At 44.1% G+C, this 24,314-nt stretch overlaps 4 protein-coding genes across 4 annotated transcripts; 3 read left to right on the forward strand and 1 right to left on the reverse strand.

Moving 5' to 3' along the window:
• Positions 1 to 159: 159 nt before the first annotated feature.
• acmsd (aminocarboxymuconate semialdehyde decarboxylase) lies at positions 160 to 2,549 on the reverse strand. Its single transcript, XM_061287106.1, has 10 exons — positions 2,404 to 2,549; positions 2,148 to 2,192; positions 1,864 to 1,960; positions 1,740 to 1,789; positions 1,421 to 1,657; positions 1,263 to 1,356; positions 1,064 to 1,159; positions 821 to 993; positions 634 to 732; positions 160 to 518 (listed from the first exon to the last, which is right to left on the reverse strand). Exons 1-10 carry the CDS (start codon positions 2,458 to 2,460, stop codon positions 456 to 458), a joined length of 1,011 nt encoding a protein of 336 aa, XP_061143090.1. The 5' UTR covers positions 2,461 to 2,549; the 3' UTR covers positions 160 to 455.
• Positions 2,550 to 4,081: 1,532 nt separating this feature from the next.
• LOC133159921 (transmembrane protein 163a-like) lies at positions 4,082 to 15,378 on the forward strand. Its single transcript, XM_061287330.1, has 8 exons — positions 4,082 to 4,606; positions 6,066 to 6,185; positions 11,873 to 11,916; positions 12,250 to 12,341; positions 12,461 to 12,557; positions 13,550 to 13,661; positions 14,102 to 14,243; positions 14,321 to 15,378. Exons 1-8 carry the CDS (start codon positions 4,387 to 4,389, stop codon positions 14,379 to 14,381), a joined length of 888 nt encoding a protein of 295 aa, XP_061143314.1. The 5' UTR covers positions 4,082 to 4,386; the 3' UTR covers positions 14,382 to 15,378.
• Positions 15,379 to 17,227: 1,849 nt separating this feature from the next.
• On the forward strand, positions 17,228 to 19,519 carry nepro (nucleolus and neural progenitor protein). The gene is made up of 9 exons (XM_061287328.1): positions 17,228 to 17,343; positions 17,492 to 17,646; positions 17,724 to 17,812; positions 17,883 to 18,011; positions 18,081 to 18,155; positions 18,246 to 18,541; positions 18,689 to 18,750; positions 18,823 to 19,019; positions 19,087 to 19,519. Exons 1-9 carry the CDS (start codon positions 17,259 to 17,261, stop codon positions 19,379 to 19,381), a joined length of 1,383 nt encoding a protein of 460 aa, XP_061143312.1. The 5' UTR covers positions 17,228 to 17,258; the 3' UTR covers positions 19,382 to 19,519.
• A 215-nt stretch (positions 19,520 to 19,734) lies between these two features.
• On the forward strand, positions 19,735 to 23,812 carry LOC133159936 (ras-related protein Ral-B). The gene is made up of 5 exons (XM_061287349.1): positions 19,735 to 19,918; positions 22,168 to 22,335; positions 22,408 to 22,616; positions 22,697 to 22,874; positions 22,949 to 23,812. Exons 2-5 carry the CDS (start codon positions 22,222 to 22,224, stop codon positions 23,069 to 23,071), a joined length of 624 nt encoding a protein of 207 aa, XP_061143333.1. The 5' UTR covers positions 19,735 to 19,918; positions 22,168 to 22,221; the 3' UTR covers positions 23,072 to 23,812.
• The last annotated feature ends 502 nt before the right edge of the window (positions 23,813 to 24,314 follow it).

Consider the following 24,314-nt stretch of genomic DNA (forward strand, 5'->3'; position numbering starts at 1 on the left):
ACTTTATTTACACACTGACGGACCAGGCAGAAACAAAATAAAACAAAATATAACAAAAAACACCGACGGAAAAGTTTTTTGATCTTGTGATCAATAAGTGTTATGTTAATCCATCAATTTAGTTTGTTTAGTAGAGATAAAAAGAAAAGCTGTGTTTAAACCACTTTGGGTTAGTCTTTTATTGATCATTAAAACTTCACATACAGTTAACAAAATTGGGTATGATGAATCTTTAAGTTTATGCAATAAAACAGCCCATTGTATCTTTTTATTTAGATAAACTGGGGACAAGCGGTACAGATAATGGGTGGATTTTTGTTTTGCTGTACGGTGGTTTCCTTTCTCGGACGTTACAATTCAGAAAAACCTTTGGAATTTAATCCTTAAAATGACTGCTGAAGCAAGCATAAACAACAACACAGATGTTTTTTTCTCAGATGTTGGAGTCTATGTTGTTACTCAAATTGTTCTCTTTTGAGGCCCAAAAACTCCAGTGCATTCCCAGCTAGTAGCTTGTCCTGTAAAACAAAGAGGCAGTATTGTACTTATCCCCTGTAAAGTCAATTTGTATCGCTGACCAATTAACCAACCAGATGGCGTCTTCCTATAATATCGATCAAACATGACTAGTACCTTTAACGTTTGATCAAATTCCTCCATGGACTCAATCAGAGATCCTGGTTGGAGCTCACCCAGCGGGAACGGGTAATCCGTTCCAAGCATCACTTTATCCTGAGAACAAAAAAAAAAAGGTCGGCTCCGGCTCCCCCGCACACCGCCCAGTGCAGGACCCTTTTCTGGCTCTGACACGGGAGCTCACTTTTCCAATGACGTCAGTTAGCAACTTCAGCGAGACCGGATCATGCACGAGGGAGTCGGTGTAAAAGGAACCCAGGTAGTTCCGGGGATTGGACTTGTTGTCCACGGCGCACAAGTCGGGCCGAACTTTGTGGCCGTGTTCAATTCTACCAATGGTGAATGGAAAGGAGCCACCTGTGAATCGTAAAAGGAGAGACGCATTTGTATTGTCGTGCGGCCTCGCTTGTATTAAACGTAACCTTACCTCCATGAGCGAAGCAGACTTTCAGCTTTGGAAATCTCTCAAGGACACCTCCAAAAATCATGGAGCAAATAGCCATTGTTGTCTCTGTGGGCATGCCTTTGTGATGGACGCAAGAAAATTGCAAACGTAAAAATCCAACAAGCATAAAATGGGGTAGACCTGCAAGCAATCTCCAATGGTTCTACTCCATCTCCCTCACCCACCAGCCATGGCAGCCAATACTTAGCCATCCTTCCATCCATCTGCATGTCCCAGGGGTGGACAAAAATGGAGCAATCCAGCTCCTCGGCTTCCTGCGCGGGAAACAAAGCGTCCGTAAATATCGGCCCGTTAATAAAATGTAAGCGAAAGTCTTACGGCGAAGAAAGGATGGAGGTCGGCCGAGTTGAGGTCCCAGTTGTTGATATGCGAGCCGATCTGCACGCCGGGGAAACCCAACTCCTTCACGCAGCGCCGCATTTCCAGCACGGCGAGGTCGGGGGCTTGCATGGGCAGCGTTCCCAAACCCACGAACCTTTTGGGATGGCTACGCACCGTCTGCGCCAAATCATTATTTAAAAGCACGCAGAGATCCAAGGTGTCGTGTGGCTTGGCCTGAAACGGAATCAAGCGCGTTCAACCTTGAATCTCAAACGAGTCGTAGCCGATTGCGCAATTGAATCACCGGGCCACTTACCCAGTAGTTGAACATGACAGGAACGGTGGAAAGGGCTTGAAGCGTGACTCCTGAAGATTGATAGAATCCAAAAGAGTTTATTGGTGATTAGCTTAGCGCTCGTACAACACGTGACGGTTTTTACCGTGTCGATCCATGTCTCGCAGCCGCGCCTCGGCATCCCAGCAGTTTTCTTGAACCGCACGAAACAGCTTGCCGTCCTTCGTCATCGTCGCCTCACCCTCAAATGCAGTCCAAAGTCAATTCAAAAAGTTCCATTCGGTTTCTCTTTGCTCTACATTGAAAAATGAACTTTTCCGTAATATGGCCGTTTTGTGGAAAGCCGGCAAATGATATCCTTGCACCCAAATCCTAATTCTGCAGCCACTCTGATGATGCCATGTAAGCATCCTGCAGAACTTGACTCACCTTGCAGTGATGCTGAAGCTGGACAAAGCCACCGTAGCCGTACCTCTGAAACATATTTCAGAGAACTGAGCTTTTGTTGAAACTGATCAATTTAGGATTTAGGTCTGTTTAGAATAATGGCAAGCTCTGCGTGCTATATTGTACATACAAAAAGAAAAGAAAAAACTCGACTGCCCTCCAGCAGCAAAGTTGGCCAATCGTTAACCAAAGTCAAAATAGTGGCAGATAAGGCTGCAACATTCAAATGTGTACCTACCTTCTTCAAATCGGGCCATTCCTTTGGTAAAATGTGACTATGTATATCAATCTTCATCCTTTTGGACACGGTGTAGCTCTCTTGACAGCACTTTCGGTTTAGTACCGCTAAGGAAATCCGGCAAAGTCCGCCCCAGCCTCGACTTGAAAGCAATGACCCTCAGGTGAACAACACCCGCTGTCATTTATTAACCGAGCTTGCGTTTCTCTGCTAGTTTCATTCATAGTCCATAAACATCATATCATATCATGGTGTTTTCTTTTTTTTTAATACAGCATTTTGTAAATGACACTTATTTGCACTATTTCAACTTTTATATGAAATATATTCACTGACCCCGCCCAAGATCAAAATGATCTTTCTTGTAATTGTGATATTCATGCTTGTTTCTTTCATGGTGCTGAAACCAACTGCCGTGAAACTATTCAAAGGGCCGCCACTAGTCTGCGGCAGAAGGTTGCGCTCTGTTTAAGAGCAAATTCCGCCTGCTCTGGTGCCGGTTCTTGACTCTCTCACTCAATTACAAATCCAACAGCACGATGGAGAGTTGACATCGACTGTCAGCGGGCGATTAAATGGCGGCGCCCGTTTCTGCTGCTTTGGCTTACCATAGTTTGGCCAAACTATAAGTCTAGATCTTGGAAATTATATGTGACCCTCAGACACACGAACTGGACAGTGAGTACATTCAGCTCAGACCTTCACGAGACTGCATTCAGATATTCAGTTATGTGGCATCATGTGCTGTTTGGCCAACGTCCTATTTCTTCAGCCAGTGTTTCATCACGATGGTGGTTATGAGCACACATGCAGTTAGTCCCTCAGCATGGAGTCACATGTTCAAGCGTGACAGAAGCACCACAGTGGCCCGGCGTGATTTGGACCTGACTTAGCGCCTCCTCTGTCTGTCGTAATGCGTGTAAGCCAATTGTGTAAGCGCCAGGAAAAAGAAAAAAAAAAATGATGTAAGTTCTCAGGAGACCGTTTCGGCCGACGGAGGATATGTGGCCATTTACTGTCGCAACCTAAAACCAGCCTGCATGGAGTGTTTGAGAGCAAAAGTCTACACACCCTGTGGTGATATGTTTAGATATCAGCCAATTGAATGCTTGAATGGTGTTTTGTCCATTAGACTGATTTATTTGTGTGCGTTTCTTATTGTGTGTAGTTGAGGTTAATTTTCAAAAGCGCATTTGCATTGAACTTTTATCGCTTTTGGAAGAGGATTAGGGCCAGTGAAGAGGAAAAAAAAACGAGGGGTGACGGGATTCTGACTTTTTTTTCTCAGAATTCTGACTTTAAAGTCGGAATTATGACTTTATTCTCAGAATTCTGGCCTTAAAGTCGGACAGAATTCCGACTTCTGAGAATAAAGTCGGAATTCCGACTTTAAAGTCAGAATTCTGAGAATAAAGTCAGAATTCTGAGTTTAAGGTCAGAAATTGGGAATTCAAAGTCAGAATTCTGAGAGAAAAAGTCAGAATCCTGTCACCCCTCGGTTTTTTTCTTCTTCACTGGCCTCACATCGGCTTGGGTTTACAAAAATAACTTCACCCACTGGTGTTTATTATTTTATTCACGCAAACTTGAGTGACGGGCAGAAAAGGGGGAGGAGAGCAAACGTGAGGGTACCGCCCGTCCGTCCGTCCGTCCGTCCAGCGCACAGTGCGGTGTATCGCATCACCGCATCTGTCTCGCACCTGCTTGGCACGCCCTTGTCGAGTGTGCAGGTCACAAGTTGCTCTCCTGCCTGCCCATTATCGGAGAACAAATCTTTTTTTTTTTTCAGTCTCTCAAAGCCCTCCTCCTCCCTCCTCTTCCTTCCCCCTCCTTGAGCCGCCCGGCACCGGAGTCGTTATAACCCTCGCGCGTGGATGTCTATTGCGCTCCATCCTTCTTCTCCTTCTTCTCGTCGTCGCCATCGCCTCTGCTGCTGCTCCACTCTCAAACTATAATAGAAGTCAAAGCAAGCCAGTAGGAGCAATGACAGACCCGACCAGCCGAGAGTCCTACCCAGTCCCGGACTTGACCATAGTGGACCCGTCTGCAGTCACAGTGCGGAACGGCCAGCGCGCCCCGGATGGCTTCGGCAATAACCATCACAACCACAACAACCAGCAACAGCACGTCAAGAGCCCCATCCAGCATGAGGCGCTCACCTCCGGACAAGAGATGAAAATCACAGACAATGTGGAGGGAGAAGGTAGACCAACTCTCTGTTTCTTCTATCTTATTTTTTGTTATTAGAAGCCCCCCCCCCCCCCCCCCCCTGCTCAGAGCGGGGAATCAAGTGCGGTATTTTTAGCCTGCCCCTATTGAATAATTTATAAGTCTGAAGGATATTAAAGGAATCTTCCATACCCGAGGAGCAAAAAAAAAAAAGATAAATAGCTTTGGGCGGCAGTGGCTAGGCTGGATGCCTTGCAGCTGTCGGTTCAGGGTTTGAATCTGTGTTGAGGTTGGCTGTTTTTTGGGTGCTTATGGAGATGAGCTTGATTGGGTTTGCTGGAAAAGTATGTTGACTTGGCTGGTAACGGGTCCAGGCTAGAAAATATAGAATGGGGGAAATTGATGAAATCTGAAAGATGAGAATTTCTCCATTCATTTGGGAATTTTCATTCAAAAAAAGGCGGAAATATTCTTTTTGGGAGGTTTCAGCCTTTTGTCACTGGAATGGTTTGAATCAGAATCCTAAACTTAATTTTCACAAATATACACATTTTGGAATTTAACAAGTGAATGATGAGTTATTTTTAAATGATTGTGCAAGCCAGAGCCCGAGGCTGCACAGACATTTGTTCCTTGAAGCCCGCTTGGTACCAGTCACAGGCATGACCAACAAATCCCTTTCTGTGTGTTTGCATGCCTGAAGAAAGACAGAGCGAGCAAATGGAGTTTATGAAAGAGATTATGTATCATTTTATAATCCCATTCATTATATGCACCATCGTGGAACCAAACATTCCATAGTGGATATGTTGTATTGTTTGGTCAATCCTGAGCCTGTAATTGACTTTGTGTGGGCATCTAGCAGATTTATTGAATGTTTGTTTACTAAATGCGATTTCGAAGCACTTGTTTAACCTTGTGACCCTGTACACAATAAAAACGTTGCCACTTTCTATGTTTGGGTCTAACATTAGATTGTTATCAAGAATGTGAGTATAATTTCTAATTTATGACATGATCCATGTAATTGTTGGAGGCTAAATACAGGTCAAGGAAACACAGACTAGCTCACTCACAGACTCTTTTTGATTCAACTCAGTGATAAGTATGGAGATGAGTTTGGTGGTTTTGGCCAGTCAGCGTAAAAAAAAAACGGCATGAAAGGGAAATTGACTATTTGTTAATCCCATTAAAAGTCTGTCATTGCATTTTATAGCGTAAACCTTTCAAATAATTGCCTCCATAAACGCTGCACTTCGGGTTGAAATCATTGAAAAGGTCATTATAACAAACAAAAACGCCCGCCCAACAAACTACAAACTTGAGACTGACAGCCAAATCATCAGACTAACCAAAAAGGGGGAACTAAATACAAAACCTCCCCTGACGAGACAACGAGGCACATCTGCACTAGACAAACGCGCGGTGGAATTTTTTAAATTAATATCTTTAATTATTTTTTTTAGTTTAATTAATTTTTTTTCTAATTGCAGGTCTGTTGGAGAGCAGCATGCGCCTGAAGCCTCACGAAGCTCAGGACTACAGGAAGAAGGCGCTCTGGGTCTCGTGGGTCTCCATCGTGGTCACCCTCATTCTTGCCGTGACGGCGTTCAGTAAGTATTCAACGGTCCGAGTGGTGCCGCTCTTTTGCTTTCAGTGGCGTAATTGCTTGTAACAAAAGATGGCGTCATGTAAGTTATTTGCTTGAGATCATTTTTTGGCTTGCCAGGACCTGACAAACCCAAGTGAGACCAAAAGATAAGAAAGTCATTCCGCAGAGTCAAATGTCAATTTTATTTTCTTCAAATGATTGCTGTTTCCTGGTATTTTTGGTAACCTTATTATGGTTTTAAGAAGAAGCTGATGAAAATCCAGTGAGATAATTGATTGTGGCCTTGAGTGGACACATTATCACTGGATTCTTTCAGTGTGAGGGATTGTCCACACATTGCATGTGTGGTGCTATTAAGAATAATAATTGTTTTTTATTTCACAATCAAGCGGTAGGGGATTTAAATCATCAAACGATTTCCACTTTGGTCACAAGAGTATTTTTTTTTTTTTCAAAACTCATTCTGGGGAACTAAGCAGGGTCATGTGGTCAAAGATGGATGTTTTCGTTGTGTGACGCATGACTCAGCGCGAGGCGACGTTGCGTGGACGATTCAAGATGTTGCTTTGTCATCCCGACTAAGCGTCTGTCAAAGGGCAAAGTGCCGTGACATGTTCGCCGCTTAGCGCATTTGCACTTCTCGGAATGATGTCATCCCCAAAGTCACAGCCAATTTAGAGCCATTGAAGATTGCTAACAGGATGTACACACATGACAGGCAAATGTTATACGAATGTTAAGACGTTGTTAAGATAGCGTTGCCGTTCCAAATTTAATTTATCAATGCGTCATCGGTTATTCTGAAAGTAGGAGTTGTCTTTTGGATTTCCAACATCCGGCTGCCAGATCAGGAATTCTGACAAATAATCTAGATTACGACAAGAATCTCAAAAAAGATATACTCGACTGGAAGGACGCGAGAAGGGCAATCTCTCAGCGGGCAAGAGGACAGGTCACAGGTTCACGGTGGGGAAATCAATCAGCGACTACGCCTTCACCGCTTCGACTCGGAAAGCGCCACTAGCGAGACAGCGAGGAACACGGAGATAACGCCAACGATAGCGACGGGATGAATGTTGGCAGGCGGCACCTGGGATTCGCTGGTTGCGCTTGAAACAACAAACCTGCCCTAGTTTCTGCTCGTTCCTCTCGCCATCTTGGCGATGTTTCATCATTTGCGGGCCTCTGACTTTCCTTTCTTTTTGGCTTTTCTAATGTTATCATATAGGGAAGAGAAGAAGTTGCTCATCTGGAGTACGCCGCACTTTAAACACTCAGTCTGTGTGTACCCATCTTAAGACAACAACTGCGCTTCCTCCTTTGTTCTTTTTTTTTTCTGCTCCCCGCCGAAGCACCGTCATCAGCTCCAACCCAGATACATAAAGTAAAAGACACCACAGGGTTATAAATAAACCATGGACATTTGCCAATGCCTGTGATTGGAGATCAAAACATGTGACCAGAAGGACAAACAGTTGCGTTTTCGGATAAAAGGCATTTCATGAACCAAATTGGTGATCCAAACAAGCCATGGCGCTCAGAGACCGACCATCTCGCCGTCATTACGTGGACATTTTGCGGACTGCGGCGTCTTGAATTCATCCGGCGGCTGAGAGAAAAACAACAGCGGCGTCGGCGGGCCATTTATCACAGGCAGGTCGAGGCGGGAGCAATATTTTGCCCGTCTTGCAGCAGCTCTGCCTCCCGGCAACCAACTCCCGCGGGGGTCCTCGGTCCCAGCCCCGCCCCGCCCCTTCTGATTCTCTCTTATCTTCATTTCTTCCTCAGCGGCTGCCATCTACTCAAATAGCCCAGATCTTCTTCAACACCTCGCGTCTGTCTTGCAGCTGAAAACACAATCATTTATTCATGTCTCTATTTTTAGCTGCGGCCAAGTCTATATATAGATGGACTAAGTGTGATTTGGCTTGTAGATGGAAAACCAAAAGAGGCTTGCTCACCTGGCATCGAGATTATTGCTGGCGACGCCAAGAATCGGTTGTAGACCAACCACGGGTCGGACCCCGGCATACTTTCTTGGATTAGCCGTCACGCTTGAGATATTTGCGAAGAGCGAAGCAGAATGAAGCCTCAGACGACACGTGCGTTGGTATTGTGCCAAAGAAGCGGAATCGCCAGCCCAACCTTTTGTCCGACCCCCGTCCCAAACTTATTGCCGTTTAGCGCCAATTACCGAATGAACGGCAAATTGTGAAAGGGGGCCCGAGACGGCAACAGTGTGTCACTGTTCAAATCACGCAGACGGACAAAAGCTCCGCTTTTACCAGTAACGACCGTGTCCGAACAATTGCAAGAATGACCCGGACACAGCGTAACCTTTCAGCAATCATCTCGAAGAACACAGGGGAGCAAGAAGTGCAACCGGAGAGCCGAGGGGGCGAATGATCATGACGGTAAAAAACCTGACGTGGCACACGAGTGACCCACAAAGATCCCAGACAGGAAATAATTGGCGGCCAATGCACAGCTGGGGAAGCTGCTGAAGGACACCTCACCTCCAAAAAAAGGAACAAAAACTGCAGAATACAAATTGACTGTGTTGGAGAGAAAAATCAATCCATATCAGAATCTTTTTCTTAAACCATGACAGCGCCAGATAGCAGCCAGCGTTTAGCTTCAGTCGTTCCAAAAAACCTTGCAACATGTTCTCGGGTTTTGCGTGGCGCTTGGCTGTCAAAAGATGGCCATCTGCGGCGTAATTATAGGACTGGCTGTCTTGCTCGCTCTTATTTAGCAGTAAACACCGCTTGAGTATTTTTACCTCTCGTCGGAACGATCAGATATACTGCGGGTGGTGGAGAGTAAGAAAAAAAAAATGGTGACGTCTCAACTTTCATTCTATCCGCATCCAGAAAGAATTTTCCGGCTTCCCTTTGGCCAAAGCAATCGGCATCTTGTTTCGTTGTGATCGATGGTAAACTGACGAGGGCGATGGATTCGTTAGAGAGAGGCCCGGGCTTTTTTTCATTTTCGCACAGCAGCGGGGTACAAATGACCCGCTGGGGAGAAAGGGGGCGTTTGGAAAAGGGGAAAGCCGAGCCGCTTCATAGTTGATGAATTATTCATTAAATCTACTGCATGCTTGGAAATGTAAATAGCCAGATAGAAGGTGGTCAAAGTCCAATGTAAGACATAAAAAATATATATTTTAAGCAAAATAAAATTGTCCAAGACCTAAAAAAAAAAAAATACAAAAAAAAAATGAAATTGTCCCACTGACCATTCCAATATTTTTTTGGTTTACTCTCCAGCTCTGTGAATAATTATGTAAAAAAGTCACAAGGACCAAATATGACTGCATGACACATTTGATTTGTTTCCACCACCCGATGATAATTTGCATTATTTGTGTGTCAAAGCATGCGCTCAAATGAATCGACTGACATTAAACACAAACACTCATGGTGCATTTCTGTACAAAAAATGATGAAGTTGCCATCAAACGCTCTTTCATTTTCAGTCTTGCAAAACAAGTCTCGATTTTTGACACATAAAATGGATTTCTTCAGTTTTGGGTGAGAAAACAATGTTTTGCTGCTAATGAATGAAGAATAGAAACAGCTCGAATCACACTTTTTTTTTTTTAATTCGAGTGACTGCTTCCTTAATTACAATCTTGCAAGAACTTGATTGGCTTTTTCTCGTATTTTCAGTCACAGTATCTTTTTAACAAGCTACGCTGCGTTGCATCTGGTGAGCACTAAAGTGATCTGTGTGTGTGTGTGTGTCTGACTTGATTCCTCTTGTGGCCACAATCTGGTCGCCGCCAGACTATTTGAGCACGTGGTCGGCGTTAACCGCAACGGCTGTCGGGTTAAAGCAACGGTTACCGGTGTTATTGTGCCGGATTAATAAACATCGCTGTTGTTTAGAGAAGTGCATGGAAGGTTCGGTCGAGAGTAAAAATTGGAGGATACTTGAGGCGAGTTGCAATAAACTCAAAGGATGATAATGGGATTAAGGTTGAAAGACATATATTGCTCAGAAGAAAGGGTTTCTTTTTTTCCTTGGTGAGAAGAAAGACTGAGGCAAGATTGTTATGCACCAGGGAGAAAGTAAAAGATATATGGGAGGTTAATGGGAAGGCATGTTGAAGGGGGGCACTGAACTAGCAGTGCAGTGCAGTCGCTCTTGAATTATTGAGCGTGATATTTTGCAGCTGGGCAAAGGGCCGCAGCCTTGTTGGGTGTCCGCTAAGAGGCAGGGACTATGCATCAGTGGGCCGGGGATGCTGCAGTATTTTTTTTCTGACTGACTTCACGTGTGCCCCATAAGTGCTTCACTGCTGTGTCTGTTAGCATCAAGCTAGCTCTTTTTTTTTTTTTCAAAGCAGCTCCTGTGGAAATGGTCATTTGGTATTTATTTATTTATTTATTTATTTATTTATTTATTTATTTATTTATTTATTTATTTATTTATTTATTTATTTATTTATTTATTTATTTATTTATTTATTTATTTATTTATTTATTTGTTTGTTTGTTTGTTTGTTTGTTTGTTTGTTTGTTTGTTTGTTTGTTTGTTTATTTATTTATTTATTTATTTATTTATTTATTTATTTATTTATTTATTTATTTATTTATTTATTTATTTATTTATTTATTTATTGTATATTCATTTAGAAAAAAGTTTAGTTTGCCAAGAGGTAAGCAAAGCTGCAGTGAGTTTAGTCAGATGCAAAGATTAGCATTCGCTCACAGCGTTAGCTTCCGTTAAGTGGCACGTCGTTGATGACTCGGTGAAGTTGCCGAGTAGTAGTTCAAAACAACGGCAACGCTCTTATCCTCTTTCTGGGTCGTTGCATTATTTTTACGCACCCTGGGCTTCACTTCGGTAAACCGACACGCTCACCTCATTGCAACCACCTAGCTCTTCTCTTCCCTGGGTTGTCATGGTAACAAAAGCCACCATCGATTTTCCCCGCTCGGGCAGGCGAGGCGAGCCGTCCCCTCGTTTGCATACGAGACTGAACCCTCAAAACGGGCCAGGTTTCTGGGAGCATTAAAAAAAAAACGCTATAATTGGACCCGTATCACTTTATCAAAGCAATTGGGTATTGATTGAAATGCATCCTTCTTGTGTGCACATACTGAAGGATTGGTAGTAACCCATTTGCGGTTACACCAATAGCACTAGTTTTTTACCCTTCTGTCGTTCTCTCCTCAATTATCACTTTCTCCGCACGCCAGCAGCCCACTGAGCCTCCTCTTCCTATCCCTTCCTGTCCACACCTCTCTCATCCTCTCTCGCACCCCTTCTCCACTTCAGCCAGCGTGTTAGCGCTCGTGCCTAAGCCTAAGCGTTCACAAAGGTGAGAGAAATTGATCTGCCAGCAGATGACAAAAAATGAGAAAATAACACCTACTTGTTTTACAGACTCTTCAGTTAGCCACGGCATAATTAGATGAAAGAATAGAAAAGGTTGTGATATCAGAGCTATGTCATTTTGCATTCTGGTCGGATCCAATCGGGCTCAAACGAGCCCGTATCAATTGAGCGAGAGGAAGATTCGTTTCGGGGAACAGACAGATGGTGTGTCGAGCCATCTCTGCACGTTGATGCGATTGAAATAGAATCGGTTGCAAGCGTGCAAAAAAAAAAAAAAGAAATGACGTGTCTGTTAACTGCTCTGTGTGTGTGTTTGTGTGTGTGTGTGTGTTTCCACAGCCGTATCGTTCACGAGACACAGCGCATCGGCCTTCGGATTTGCCGTGAGTTTCCGTCCTCCATTTGCGTTGATCAATTAGTCATAACTTTAGTCTGGGTGCTTTATTAATGAGCCTTGCAAGTCGACTTTTATTGGCCCCCGTTGTCTCCAAGGTAACAGAGCAGAAAGGAAGGACCGAGATTACAGTGCAGGTGTACACGAGAACCAAGCTAAACGATCCTATCTTTAACCCATTCAGTGCCATTGACGGTTGTAGACGTCAAAGATATCATCTGGCTCGGCAGTACTACAATAAGACTGGTACCTGATGATAACAAGGCTCGTTTGGCTCGTTATTAAATGGCCGCTTGTTTCTCTCCTTGAATTGTTTGTGCAGTTTGATGCCACCTTGGATGTTCTCTCATCAATCATTGTGCTGTGGCGCTACAGCAACGCGGCCGCCGTGCACTCGGCGCACCGAGAATACATGTAAGTGTGAAATGCGTTACACGCAATGGAACAATTTAAGATCTTGAACAAAATGTCCCAAGCTAGGAATCGGGACGTATCCAGATCCACCTTGTATCTGCTGTCTTGTGTCTCTGCAGAGCATGCGTGGTCCTCGGAATTGTCTTTCTGCTCTGTTCCCTGTGTATTCTTGGAAAAGCAATTCATAATTTGGTTACCAGGATGCCCCCAGAAGTGGTAAGATGAGAATACTCACAGATGTGTAATTGCCAAAAAAGGACAATACTTGCAGGTTTAAGAGGAGGAGGTGGTTCACTAAAAAAAGTATCAAAATATATGCAAAATAATTCAAATATAAAATAAAAAAACACAAATAAATAAAAATATATCAAATAAATAAGATATATTGGAAAAAAATAATAATACACTTCAGTGGAGCCTCAAAACCCAGATGCTCAAAGCAATCTGGAAACAGGGTGGGAAAATTTTATCTTCTTGTCAATCGCGTCATCTTTGTCTTTTTGCGATAGTCAGTCACACTGTGTGCAAATCGCTTGGTGTGAATTTCAACCGTATCGTCATCACTGTTTCCACTTCATGTTCCGTGGCCTCCTCTGGGCTCTTTTCTGACAGCGCTCCTCTTTCATTGGCACAATTACAGCCTTGTTTCGGGGGTGTGAAGCTGACCTTTTGCTACTTTGATTCGTCCCTCGAAGTTATCACGCATTCCCGGGCCGGTTGTGATCACATTTGGGTTACCGTGAAGTATTGGGGAGGGAGGGAGGGAGGGAAGGGGGGGAATCCACATTCGCGTCACGTCCCGGCTCGCTGCTCTCGTCGCGAGCCGTCTGCATGCAATTGTCATCACCGTGCTGCAACAAAAATGAGACACGGGAACGCACTCCAGGCTGTTTGCAGCATGATGTCATATTATTAGAGAAAATTGCAAGAAAGCTCTTTTGACATTGGTGACACAATCCACCTCATTATACCTTCTCTCATGCTACAGCACAAACCGCTGCGTCGACTAGTTTGTTTGTGTGGCGGCGGCGCCTCTGCAAAGCGCAACCTCGGTAGTCATTGTGTGAAATGAAATAACGGCGTGCGAGGGCCCGTCCGTGTAACTAATTAACTTTAAAGGCCAAGTTTTACTATACGTACCGTATCTTGTCACCGTACTACAATGCAAGTGACTATGATGGATAAATAATGGGTTCTTTGTCCTTTAGGATGACTTCCTCTTCAGTGTGTCCATCGTGAGTGGATTTGTGTGCACCGCGCTGGCTGTTGCCAAATTCTGGCTGGGCAGAGTGCTCACGAGCCGCGCACTCATTACGGATGGTAGGTCAATAGAAATAATCAAAGACTAAATGTAGCCAATAGATGCACAGGGGTGTGTAGATATACATAATTTAATTTAATTTAATTTAATTTAATTTAATTTAATTTAATTTAATTTAATTTAATTTAATTTAATTTAATTTAATTTAATTTAATTTAATTTAATTTAATTTAATTTAATTTAATTTAATTTAATTTAATTTAATTTTATTCTATTTTATTCTATTTTATTCTATTTTATTCTATTTTATTTTATTCTATTTTATTCTATTTTATTTTATTTTATTTTATTTTATTTTATTTTATTTTATTTTATTTTATTTTATTTTATTTTATTTTATTTTATTTTATTTTATTTTATTTTATTTTATTTTATTTTATTTTATTTTATTTTGGATTCATATCTATCTTCAAACTACATTTCTTGTTTTTTTTGTCAGGCTTTAATTCTTTGGTTGGCGGTATCATGGGATTTACCATTCTTATCAGCGCCCAAGTATTCAAGGACCACCCCGATGTCTGGTTCCTGGATGGCTTGATCGGAGTTCTCATCGGTCTCATCATCTTGGCATATGGGGTCAAGTAAGGAAGAAACGAACAGTTGACCACTTGACCTTTACAAAACTTCATGTGTTTTGACACCATTTGTGTGTCTGCAGGCTTTTAATGGACATGGTGCCCCGTGTGAGGCAAACACGGAACTACGAGCGCTTTGAGTGAGCTTCGTTGACTGGTCACCTCCCTGCTCTCGTCGTCTCTTTCCTTCGTAGCGCTTGGACATAGAGGCGTACCGTCATCTCAAGCGTACACTGAGAACTGTCTATGCTGCATTCATCCATTCTCAACCCCCATTTATAATTTGCTTTGTAATACAAAGGCAAAAGATTCAAAGTGTAGCAGCATGGAGGCAGCAACCGTAACTGGTCTGTAAATGTAATGTGTCAAAAAAACAAAAAAACAATACGCAAACATCATGTTTGCACATTCTGTAGGCGACACTGCTGAATAGTCTCCATTGGAATTAACTGGTGCCTTTTTAAGGTATTCACCCTTTCATATAGGTCACGCTCATATATTTATTTATTTATTTATTCCATGAATTTTATTTGATCTGAAAGTGTTTTTTGCGACACAAACTTGAACTGATATCTTTTAATTGTTATTGAAAAGTGAACTAAAGGAACAATAATAATACTCAAGTTTGTATAGAAGGATTTTCAGCGACAGTATATCGACAAAGTTCCTAATCAAATCATCAATCGTGCGGGAGTAGACTTCAACCCAATTTGGGTTCAAAATTGGACCGACCCAGGTTTTTTTTTTTTCCAAAACAACCCTTCCTGGGCCGGTCCAATTTTTAAGCCAGCGGTTTTAAGGCTCATGCTGTGTTTTGTTTGTAACTTCCTCTCAGGTTTTGATTATCAATACAAAGGCACTGAAATCGGAAGTCCTGTGCCACAGTCTTGGACTTGAAATATCTCCTATTTACCTTTTGTTTGAACATTCTTTTGGCAAAGTTGGATACCATAACCTCAAGCAAGGCACACACATTCCAATTTGTAAAATGTGATCGACCGTCATGCAGGTTCTGGTAATTCCCAAAAGGTCGACCGGAGGCAATTGGACCGTTGCCTTTGCTGCTCACCGTGACGGATGGAGCAGAATGTACAACTCTGCTAATACAGTGCACATTATATTCTGAATTTGCTCACCAGCACATGAGACCTTTTTTGTGCATGTTTCCATATTGTAGTGAACAGAATGTAAATAACAACTGCACAATATGTCAAACATAGGGCCTGGCCGGATCCATCAGTTGAAAGAAAAGAAAAATCATATATATATATATATATATATATATATATATATATATATATATATATATATATATATATATATATATATATATATATATATATATATTATACAATATTGTTTGACATACAGTATGAGTAATAAGAAGTCAAATGACACATAACTTTTTTTTCTGGCATGTGGATGATGTGCGGCCTTACAATAATTTCATATGTGCCCCAAAAGTGAACAGAAAATGCTTTTTTGTGTCAAGCAATGTCATGACGAACCAATTGTTGCCGTTTGTTTGTGGTATTTGCGCCCCCCTGCGGCGAAGAGGCGTAGGTACTGTATCCTCTTGCTATTGTGATTTTCAAACCGACTTGTCTTGCAAACATGCTATCAGTTTGCATTTACAGTGATCTCAGTAGGAGCTCAGCTGTACATTCAATGGAAATATTTTGTGCTGAATCTTGAAAATGTGGCTGATTTTGTGTACTAGACAGACATCCTCGTGGGGGTTATGCTTAGTGTATGCAGATGATACTGGTATGTGTTGACCCAAGGTTAATAAATAATGACCCAGGTATTTACGGTATTGCACGTTGGCTTTTGTAGCCATGTGTATTTGCAATCGTGGTGAGCCCCCTTGTGGTTAGAAATGACATGGCAGGCAAGAAAGAAAAAGAAATGCCCTGTACATACATAAAATGTGGTTTGACCTTGTCAGCTCACCAACAGCACAACGATTCGTATTCCGCCCACTCTCCCCTCTATCTGAAGCATCTGTGACAATCTTGAACAAAACATCATTTGAAGCACAGTGGTTCATATTGTGAGGCACACAACAAGCATGATAGAATCATTCGAGTTGTTTACGTAGCTATTATGCTTTGGATCGAGACTTTTCTACCTCTCTCTTTGCACTGTTTCATTTCTAGATCTTCTAGTGTCCACTTCCTGCTCCTTCAACCATCTTCTAATGCTGCCATGATGGTCTTTTATTCCCGAAGCTTCATTCAATCTCACACTTGAACATGAATCACATATAGATGGACGTTTGTTGTTGTTTTGCTTAAAGTCCAATGATGAATGGTGGAGTCAGGTCTGGATTGTGATGGTTCACCCTTTTCTGACAGAAGCACATCTTTTACTGTTCAAGTTGCACTGATGATCATAGCAAAGTGTTGACGTTACATGACTCGTCTCTGTCGATAGGCTTTGCATGGATTTAATACGGCTCAGTGCTTACGACACATTGCAGAGACGAGACACACGCTAGAAATATGTGACAAAATGTCTATCTTGCCATGTTTGTACAGTAATATATGTGGTATGACCTACAATGTATACACCATCTATTTATGTCAACAAGTATTTAAAAAAGTGTTTTATTGATTAATAAAGATCATTCCTGCTTAGACATCAGCAGATTTTTGGGTTTTTTTTCTTCCACAGAGAGATATATTAACTTAAGCAATGTGTTTATTGTTAGGATCTATATGAGGAGTTTATTGAAGTGCTTTGTGATTGGCTGACGATCAGTCCAGCGACCGATACTATTTTGCCGATTTAGCAATCCAGTCTTAAATACACTCCTTATTGATTAGTACGTCTGACTAATAGTCACAGCGTCCTCCTACATCATAAAAATATTTTTCCTCACATTTTGGTACAATGACAAACGGAAAATATGAGTTGCGCAAAACTGCGCAGTTTTGATTGTTTTAACCTCTACTTCGTGATGTCACGATCTACACGTTTGCTATTGGCTGTCGCATTTCCGTGTTTTTTCGACGCAAAATGGCACGGGATCCATGGAATAGGACAATTATTCCCATTCCTAGTGCTCTTTCCAGTGTCCGCGTAAACTTCACGACAGAAACAGGTTAGATATGTTGTTCGGATGCTATTTGTGTTGTATTGTAAATCCAAACTAACCCATAAAAGCGCCCGCGTGGTGTCATGCGCATCACACGTGGGAGACACCTACTGTGTGTAAACATACAGTAGTGATTGTGCGTTTGCGTTTCCAGACTTGATTGTGAAGAACCTGCTGACGGAGAACGACAACGTCCTCAAAGTGCTTCGGAGTACGTTTCTACAGACGGAGGTTCGAGTTCTGTACGCCTTGCTGTACAATCGCAACCATAGCGCAAGATCCAACAAAACCTTTCGAGTGCTAAAGCAGGTAAGGACGCGTGGTCACGTGTGTGATGGTGGGCGTGGCAGACCAGAGTGAACATGCGTCGGATTGATGTCATGCAGGTAGCACAGTGCCTCAACAGACTGAAGGAGATGAAGCTGGATGATGCTCTGCAGGGTCTGACGGATTTGTGTCCCAATAGGATTCAACGGTAGACAGCCGGCAAAATCCCATCTTTAGATTTGTGCGGTGGTGTCATTGAAATTTCTGCCTCCTTCCAGAGATCTGAGCGTGAAGGCGGGCGAGGGCGATGTTCCCAGTCAGCCCTCACTGGAATGGCAGTGTCTCAAAGTACTGGGAGCTGCTCAACTTATGAGCTGTGCAATGAAACACTGCAGCCGAGCTTTCCTGTATCCTTTCTCTCCGTTTTTTTGCTTTCTACTCAGCGTCGCCACGTTCCCCTTAAGCTTTTGCTTCAGCTTAGCTAAGCAGCACATGAAATTCGAGTTCGTCGTCCTGAATGTGGTGATGACCAGCATGCTCAGTCGCTTCTGGTGAGTCACCTCGTTTTATAAACGCTTTGAGTGGATTTGCACGTCGGATGAGTTAACAGCAATTGTCCTCGGTTGTTTGTTGGCCACCAGGGTTATTTTCCGAGGAATCCTGACCAGCCTGTCCACTCTCTACCAATATTTGTTGGAGCTGCGGGCAGAAGTGGCCCTCGCTCGGCCCATGCCGTTCCTCGCAGACTTCAACCTGCCCGCCAATATGGCCGACTTCCTCGGGCCTTCCGATGCGGCTTTACTGCTCGCGAAACCAAAATCTGGTCTCCACGTCACCACTCACAAACCAAAAGTGGAGAAACGGAAGGCTCCCGTCGGAGTTCAGAAGAAGAAGAGGAGGAGGGGTCGAGAAGACCTGGGTGTTGCTGTGCGGAGAGGTGCGACAAGTTTTTATCTGTGCTACATGGCGAGGTCGTGCACTCTTTCAACACATGTATGACCAAAAAGAGACAAACGGAGCAAATTTAACCTTTGGCAGAGTTAAAAATAATAACGCTAACGATTTCTAAAATCAATTTTTGCAGTGGTGTTACCCGATGTCAACGCGGCGGCGCCTGTTGGAACCCTCAATCGGAGCGCGGCGCAGGTATGTCACCAGGCAACATTCGCCGTTTCCCGCCTCCTTATCTGATCGTCGTTCTTCTTTCAACCCCTCAAGACGACGATCCTCCCGAGGAGGCAACGGGCGTTCCGGAGACTCGCCGCGCGTGCCGCTACCTTCCAAGACATGGCCTCCTGTCTGGACAAAATGATTGTGTGGTGCAATTCCCAGAAGATGTCTCAAATTAAACGTCGCTTAAGCTTTTTGAGATTAAAGTGCCGGCAGATGAGAGGAGCCGAGGCGGCGGGTTACAAGTAAGGACGGCGGCAGCGTCCCCCCGGGCGACTCGCCGAGTGACGTGCGACGCCTTTTCTTTTGCAGCGTGCGGAACAAGCTGCCGACGTTCAAGCGGGAAGCTGGACGGGCTTTCTGCGGGGTTCGGAAGGCTCGACCCGCCGCCGCTGCCTGCCGGGGGCGGGGCCGCCCAAGAGCATCGCTCGGGAGGAGACGGTTTTTTAGATTTTTAAAAACGAGACATAATGCAACAAGTAAAGTCAAGCCAAAGAGATGCGCGTCATCCCCTGACGATTGGATAAACCGAACAATGGCGATGGTGGTTAATTGTGACAGCCACGATGCCGACATTGACGACATTTTTGCCTCTGCTGGTCTGTGACGCGTTTTGAAATGCACTAGTCATTGCTTGCTTTTTTTTTTTTTTTGTAACTATACACTGCAGCAAAAACACCGAACCTAGTGGAAGCATTCATGAAAAATTGCAGCCATTATAAAATTTCAAATGAGATGAGAATCATTTTTGTGTGCAAGCTCATGATTTGTTGACATATAACGCTGCCCGAAATCAAGCATCCCCTTTAATGCTGTTGCGTAGTATGTTTATCATGGGTTTGTAATTAGACCAGGGGGGTGTAGACTTTTAATATGGGACTCCTGTTCACTATGTGGCAGTATTGTGCTCCAATTGGAAGGCGAGGAAGGGGGGGAAATGGAAAAAAAAAAAAAAACAGGATGACGACTGTTGGCCGTTCGCGTTTGACATCCGGAAGGTGGGGCTTGCTTTTGCTGCTTGTGCCCCGTTTTTTTATTTTTTTATTTTACTTTTTTATTTTGACGGAACCAATGCGTCGATATGGTACGTTAACCCCAACTTCCAGGTAGCATCGAGCAAACCACAAATACAAATCCTCCATTGGTAAGTTGAGAAGATTTAACAAAGCTGTTGAATTCGCGTCTGCTTTTTATCGTTAGCTCCCGAGCTACCTCTCGGTGGTGTTATTACTACTTTATTAACCCTATCTATTAGTCACTGACAAGTTTCCTCACTTTGCAACTCTCGTCATTAGAGCCACCGAGCGCTAGTATGGTTTCAGTAACGTCGTTTATCATTTCATATGTTTTAAAGCAAAGTCGAGAATGACCGTCTACTTCTATTAACATCGAAGCTAACACAGCTAAAGCGTTGCCAGCATCATTTGAGATTGAAAGTCCAACAGTAGGCTCGCTGCCTTTTCTTTCCCCATCGTGGGGAATCTCCAAAGTTTTCCTGCTGAGTAGGCGACACACCCAACCGTCCTCGTGATGTCCTTCTACCTACGTCCACAGAACGGCCATTCAACTGCTCCGCTATTATTCGTCGTAAGTCGAAACGACCGTTTGGAAATGACCAAAAGCTCAAGTGGTCTCACACCCCCCCCCACAACAGACCGTCTTGCTAATATGGGTCACTCAGTCCTAAATCCTATTTTGGCTTTTCCAACTGCCCAAGTTTTTTTTTTTTTGTGGTTAATTCCAGACACGTTAACTTCTGAATTCCATCAGGAGCAAGCAACTGTCGTTTTCAGCGTGAGGGCAAAACAAAAGCAGAGCATCATGGCAAAACAACGGAACGTTCACATCTGTTGATAGTGTCATCTGTTAACTGTCCTGTTTAACACAATGCTAAACACGTATGTCGGATGGCTCGGGTCCAAATTCTGCAAACGACCGCCCGACTTCAACTCATCTCCCTTTAGTTTTGCTCGTTTGAAACGACGAAACATACCAAGCTGTCAGCGATCGTCTGTATGATGTCAACAGGGCGAGAACTGGTGTGTGTTTCAAATAGTTCCACTAACACTTCCACAGCTGGTTTTCTCGGACCAGCGATCCAAAACCGGTGACGTCTTTCCTCGCAAATTCCGGATGAATGTTTTGAAATCCCCACTGGGACTCTTCCCAGAACAAAAGTGGACCATGTCCCAACTGCAAAGGGATGAGCAACGCCCCATTTTCTTTCCCCTAACGGTCCGTTTCACAGTTCCGACATTTTGCAGCTGCTGAGTTTTAATCGTTTGGTGGAGCTGATCAATGGATTGAGTTTCCTGGTGGCGGCTTTGGTCAAAGAGCCCTCTGTCGACATCCCCCGCCTGGCATCGTTTGCGTCCTTAGTATGCTGCTCCTGCTCCATTTCCGCCCGCCGGCTTTGGGCCGTCCTTTCCAAGACACTCATTTGCGCTTAATATCCGATTCATTCTTCTCCGTCTGCTTGATGAGGTGAAGAGGCACAATCTGACAAGATGATTAGAAGTGCATCGATGAATAGATTTTTAGATGACTTTTGTTTTCACGTGGCCTGCTTTGGCAACACACAGACGGACGGTGTTGTTGTTTTTGTTTCCGTCCGCTTTCATCACAGTCAGCGGGGGGGTCCTCCTCTCGTTGGATCCAAGCTTGAGTGGGAGGGAGTCTTGATGAAATCCATGTTGTACACTTTGATGTATATTTCAGAAGCTCAAGTGGTCTCACAGCCCCCCCCCCACAACAGACCGTCTTGCTAATATGGGTCACTCAGTCCTAAATCCTATTTTGGCTTTTCCCGTTGCTCAAACACTCAGGACGAGATATTTGGATAACTAATCGGGCCTTATTATACATGAAGTAATTATCATTATTTGCAGTATAACAAATGTCTTTGTGTGCATGTGGAAGTGGGTCACGTTTGAATCATTTAGGGCGTCCCCACCCCACCCCCAAAGCGTAAAAGCTGAGTGGGGGCATCCTGTCCGTCAAGCCTTTCGCTGACCTGCTTTGTTGGCCAAGGCAGGAAGGAAGGACAAACTCACTTCCTGGTCTGATGATGTCACAACGAGAAATAAAATAAAAATGAGAATACTCGCAGGTATTTATACTTTATCCTCCGCCGCCCACAACACACTTGTTGGTGCGAAGATCCGGAAAGGGGCTCGCAACTGGTGTCGTTTACAAGCCAATAAAAGAAGCTCAGACCTAAGTCCGATGAAAGCAATTGACTCTCGCCTTGTCACAATTATTGCGCAAGGAGATTTGTCACGCGTTCCCGAAATCTGCCGCCGGCTTTGTCTGTTCGCATCTCCTCAACCGACACGGAAGACGTCAGCCTAATTTCTGAAAGGTGATTCTGAAATGTCCGCTTGTCATCGGCAGGTTGCGTCAAGAGCGAGGGGAAGTCTTGTGAGCTAGGCCCAGACCACTGTGACCATGGCGACGGGTAAAAGTAAAAACCAGAGTTCTCTCGCTCTGCACAAGGTGATTATGGTGGGCAGCGGCGGCGTGGGAAAGTCAGCTCTGACGCTACAGTTTATGTACGATGAGGTAAGCGGCCATGTTGGCGGCGGCGCCGAGCGGCTCCGTCGCACTTCCAATCACCTGTTCTGTCGTCGCCAGTTTGTGGAGGATTACGAGCCCACCAAGGCCGACAGCTACCGGAAGAAAGTGGTCCTGGACGGGGAGGAGGTCCAGATCGACATCCTGGACACGGCCGGCCAGGAGGACTACGCCGCCATCAGGGACAACTATTTCCGAAGCGGGGAGGGCTTCCTGCTCGTCTTCTCCATCACCGAGCACGAGTCATTCGCGGCCACCGCAGAATTCAGGTGCTGCTGCGGCAGTTTTTTTTTTTTTTTTTTCCGTGATTCGTGTCATCGGGGGTGCACTCAAACAAATGTGGCGGCAGGGAGCAGATCCTGCGCGTGAAGGCGGAGGAGGACAAGATCCCGCTGCTGGTGGTGGGGAACAAGTCGGACCTGGAGGACCGCCGGCAGGTGTCTGTAGAGGAGGCCCGCGGGAAGGCCGACGAGTGGGCCGTCCAGTACGTCGAGACGTCCGCCAAAACCAGAGCCAATGTCGATAAGGTACGCGCACTCACGCAAGCACGCACAACCTTGGCCCGACCTTTGCATGCCGAGCTTTTGTTGTTCCACGTCAGGTTTTCTTCGACCTGATGCGCGACGTCCGAGAGAAGAAAATGTCGGAGAACAAGGACAAAAACGGAAAAGGCAAGAACAAGAAGAACAAGAAGAGCTTCAGAGAGAGATGCTGTCTCCTCTGAGATCCTTCGGCAACTTCATGACGCACAAACCAGCCGTCCGGTTGTTGATTTTTTGGGGCCATTCAGTCAAGTGCACATTTTTTTTTAGCCAGTACGAGTTCACGGGAAACTAAGCACGGATCCCCCCCGCCTGCCAAACGGCCACACTAAACTTAGTTTTGGGAGGGGGACGGAACTCAGAGACGCCGACTGCCGTCGATGTCGTCCGCCCGCCGTCACGGTGGAACGCTTTTGTTTGTTTTGCGCTTTGAATTTTAATTTCTACATTAGCGGCTATTTTCTCTTTTGACTGCAAACTAACTCGATTGTCATGTTAAAGCAAATTGACAGCAAATCTAATATTGTCTTTTGTGATGCAATCGAAAAATAACCTGGTGAGAACATCCGTGGATGAAGTCATAGTAGTTATTTTATTTTATTTTTTCCTGGTGCTTCTCCAATATTGATGTGATTGTAAAACCTTGCCACTTTTTCCAAAGTGCACGTCGTACTGTCCGTTTGCTACCACAGCTCATTTTAGACGACTTTTCTTTCTTTGGAAGAACACGCACTACAGCAGATGTTGGGAGGTTGAAAATATTCAAACTACTTGAACAGCGGCAGCGAGTTTGTCTTTTAAACACCTTCCTCCAACTAACATGCAACTTTTCCAACATTGTTTGCCCCCCCCCCCCATTCCTGCCATTGTTTTTATTTCTATCCTGTGAGCATTTCTAAATAAATGTGTTTTTATATACACTGTATTGGCTCTTCTTTTTTTTTTGCAGTCATAAGGAATTAGATGACATTGAATATTGATTCCCTGCATTCCAATGTTATGGATGCTCCTGCTATTAAAATGTGCCCTCAAGGCAGAAGTTTCTTTGTTTTGGTCCAACTCAAGTTATTGTACTCCCAAAGCTGATAGTGATAAAGTGCCATCCATTTGATGAAGCCCAGTCTTATCCCACATGGAGGAATTCTTTCTATCCACGCATTTGTGACAGCGTGCAAAGCAACCACAGACTTAAAGTATTACTGTGAGTCTCCAGCAACCAAAACATAGAAGTCATTAAGTCCCTTAGTCCCACGAAGGGGGTCGTTTGTGTCTTTTCAACCCAAAGGGGAATCTACATCGACCTAAATAAGCGATTCTCGCGGCGTACCATTAGTGGTGATTTGTCGCCCTCTGGTGGTACCGGAAATAACAATAAATTCTGCATGACGTCAACACGGTTCAATCACACAATTTTAACTGTTGGTC

Source organism: Syngnathus typhle, linkage group LG9 (genome assembly GCF_033458585.1).
Source record: "Syngnathus typhle isolate RoL2023-S1 ecotype Sweden linkage group LG9, RoL_Styp_1.0, whole genome shotgun sequence".
Taxonomy (NCBI): Eukaryota; Metazoa; Chordata; class Actinopteri; order Syngnathiformes; family Syngnathidae; genus Syngnathus; species Syngnathus typhle.

Coding starts and splice junctions, on each gene's coding strand:
- acmsd (XM_061287106.1), bottom strand. CDS start 2,460: ATGAAGATTGATATACATAGTCACATTTTACCAAAGGAATGGCCCGAT. Junction 1,961..2,147: donor AGCTTCAGCATCACTGCAAG/GTGAGTCAAGTT, acceptor ACTGCATTTGAG/GGTGAGGCGACGATGACGAA. Junction 733..820: donor TAACTGACGTCATTGGAAAA/GTGAGCTCCCGT, acceptor TTTTGTTCTCAG/GATAAAGTGATGCTTGGAAC.
- LOC133159921 (XM_061287330.1), top strand. CDS start 4,387: ATGACAGACCCGACCAGCCGAGAGTCCTACCCAGTCCCGGACTTGACC. Junction 4,607..6,065: donor AGACAATGTGGAGGGAGAAG/GTAGACCAACTC, acceptor TTCTAATTGCAG/GTCTGTTGGAGAGCAGCATG. Junction 12,558..13,549: donor CCAGGATGCCCCCAGAAGTG/GTAAGATGAGAA, acceptor TTTGTCCTTTAG/GATGACTTCCTCTTCAGTGT.
- nepro (XM_061287328.1), top strand. CDS start 17,259: ATGGCACGGGATCCATGGAATAGGACAATTATTCCCATTCCTAGTGCT. Junction 17,813..17,882: donor TGTCCCAATAGGATTCAACG/GTAGACAGCCGG, acceptor GCCTCCTTCCAG/AGATCTGAGCGTGAAGGCGG. Junction 19,020..19,086: donor GCCGAGGCGGCGGGTTACAA/GTAAGGACGGCG, acceptor TTTCTTTTGCAG/CGTGCGGAACAAGCTGCCGA.
- LOC133159936 (XM_061287349.1), top strand. CDS start 22,222: ATGGCGACGGGTAAAAGTAAAAACCAGAGTTCTCTCGCTCTGCACAAG. Junction 22,617..22,696: donor GCGGCCACCGCAGAATTCAG/GTGCTGCTGCGG, acceptor ATGTGGCGGCAG/GGAGCAGATCCTGCGCGTGA. Junction 22,875..22,948: donor CCAGAGCCAATGTCGATAAG/GTACGCGCACTC, acceptor GTTCCACGTCAG/GTTTTCTTCGACCTGATGCG.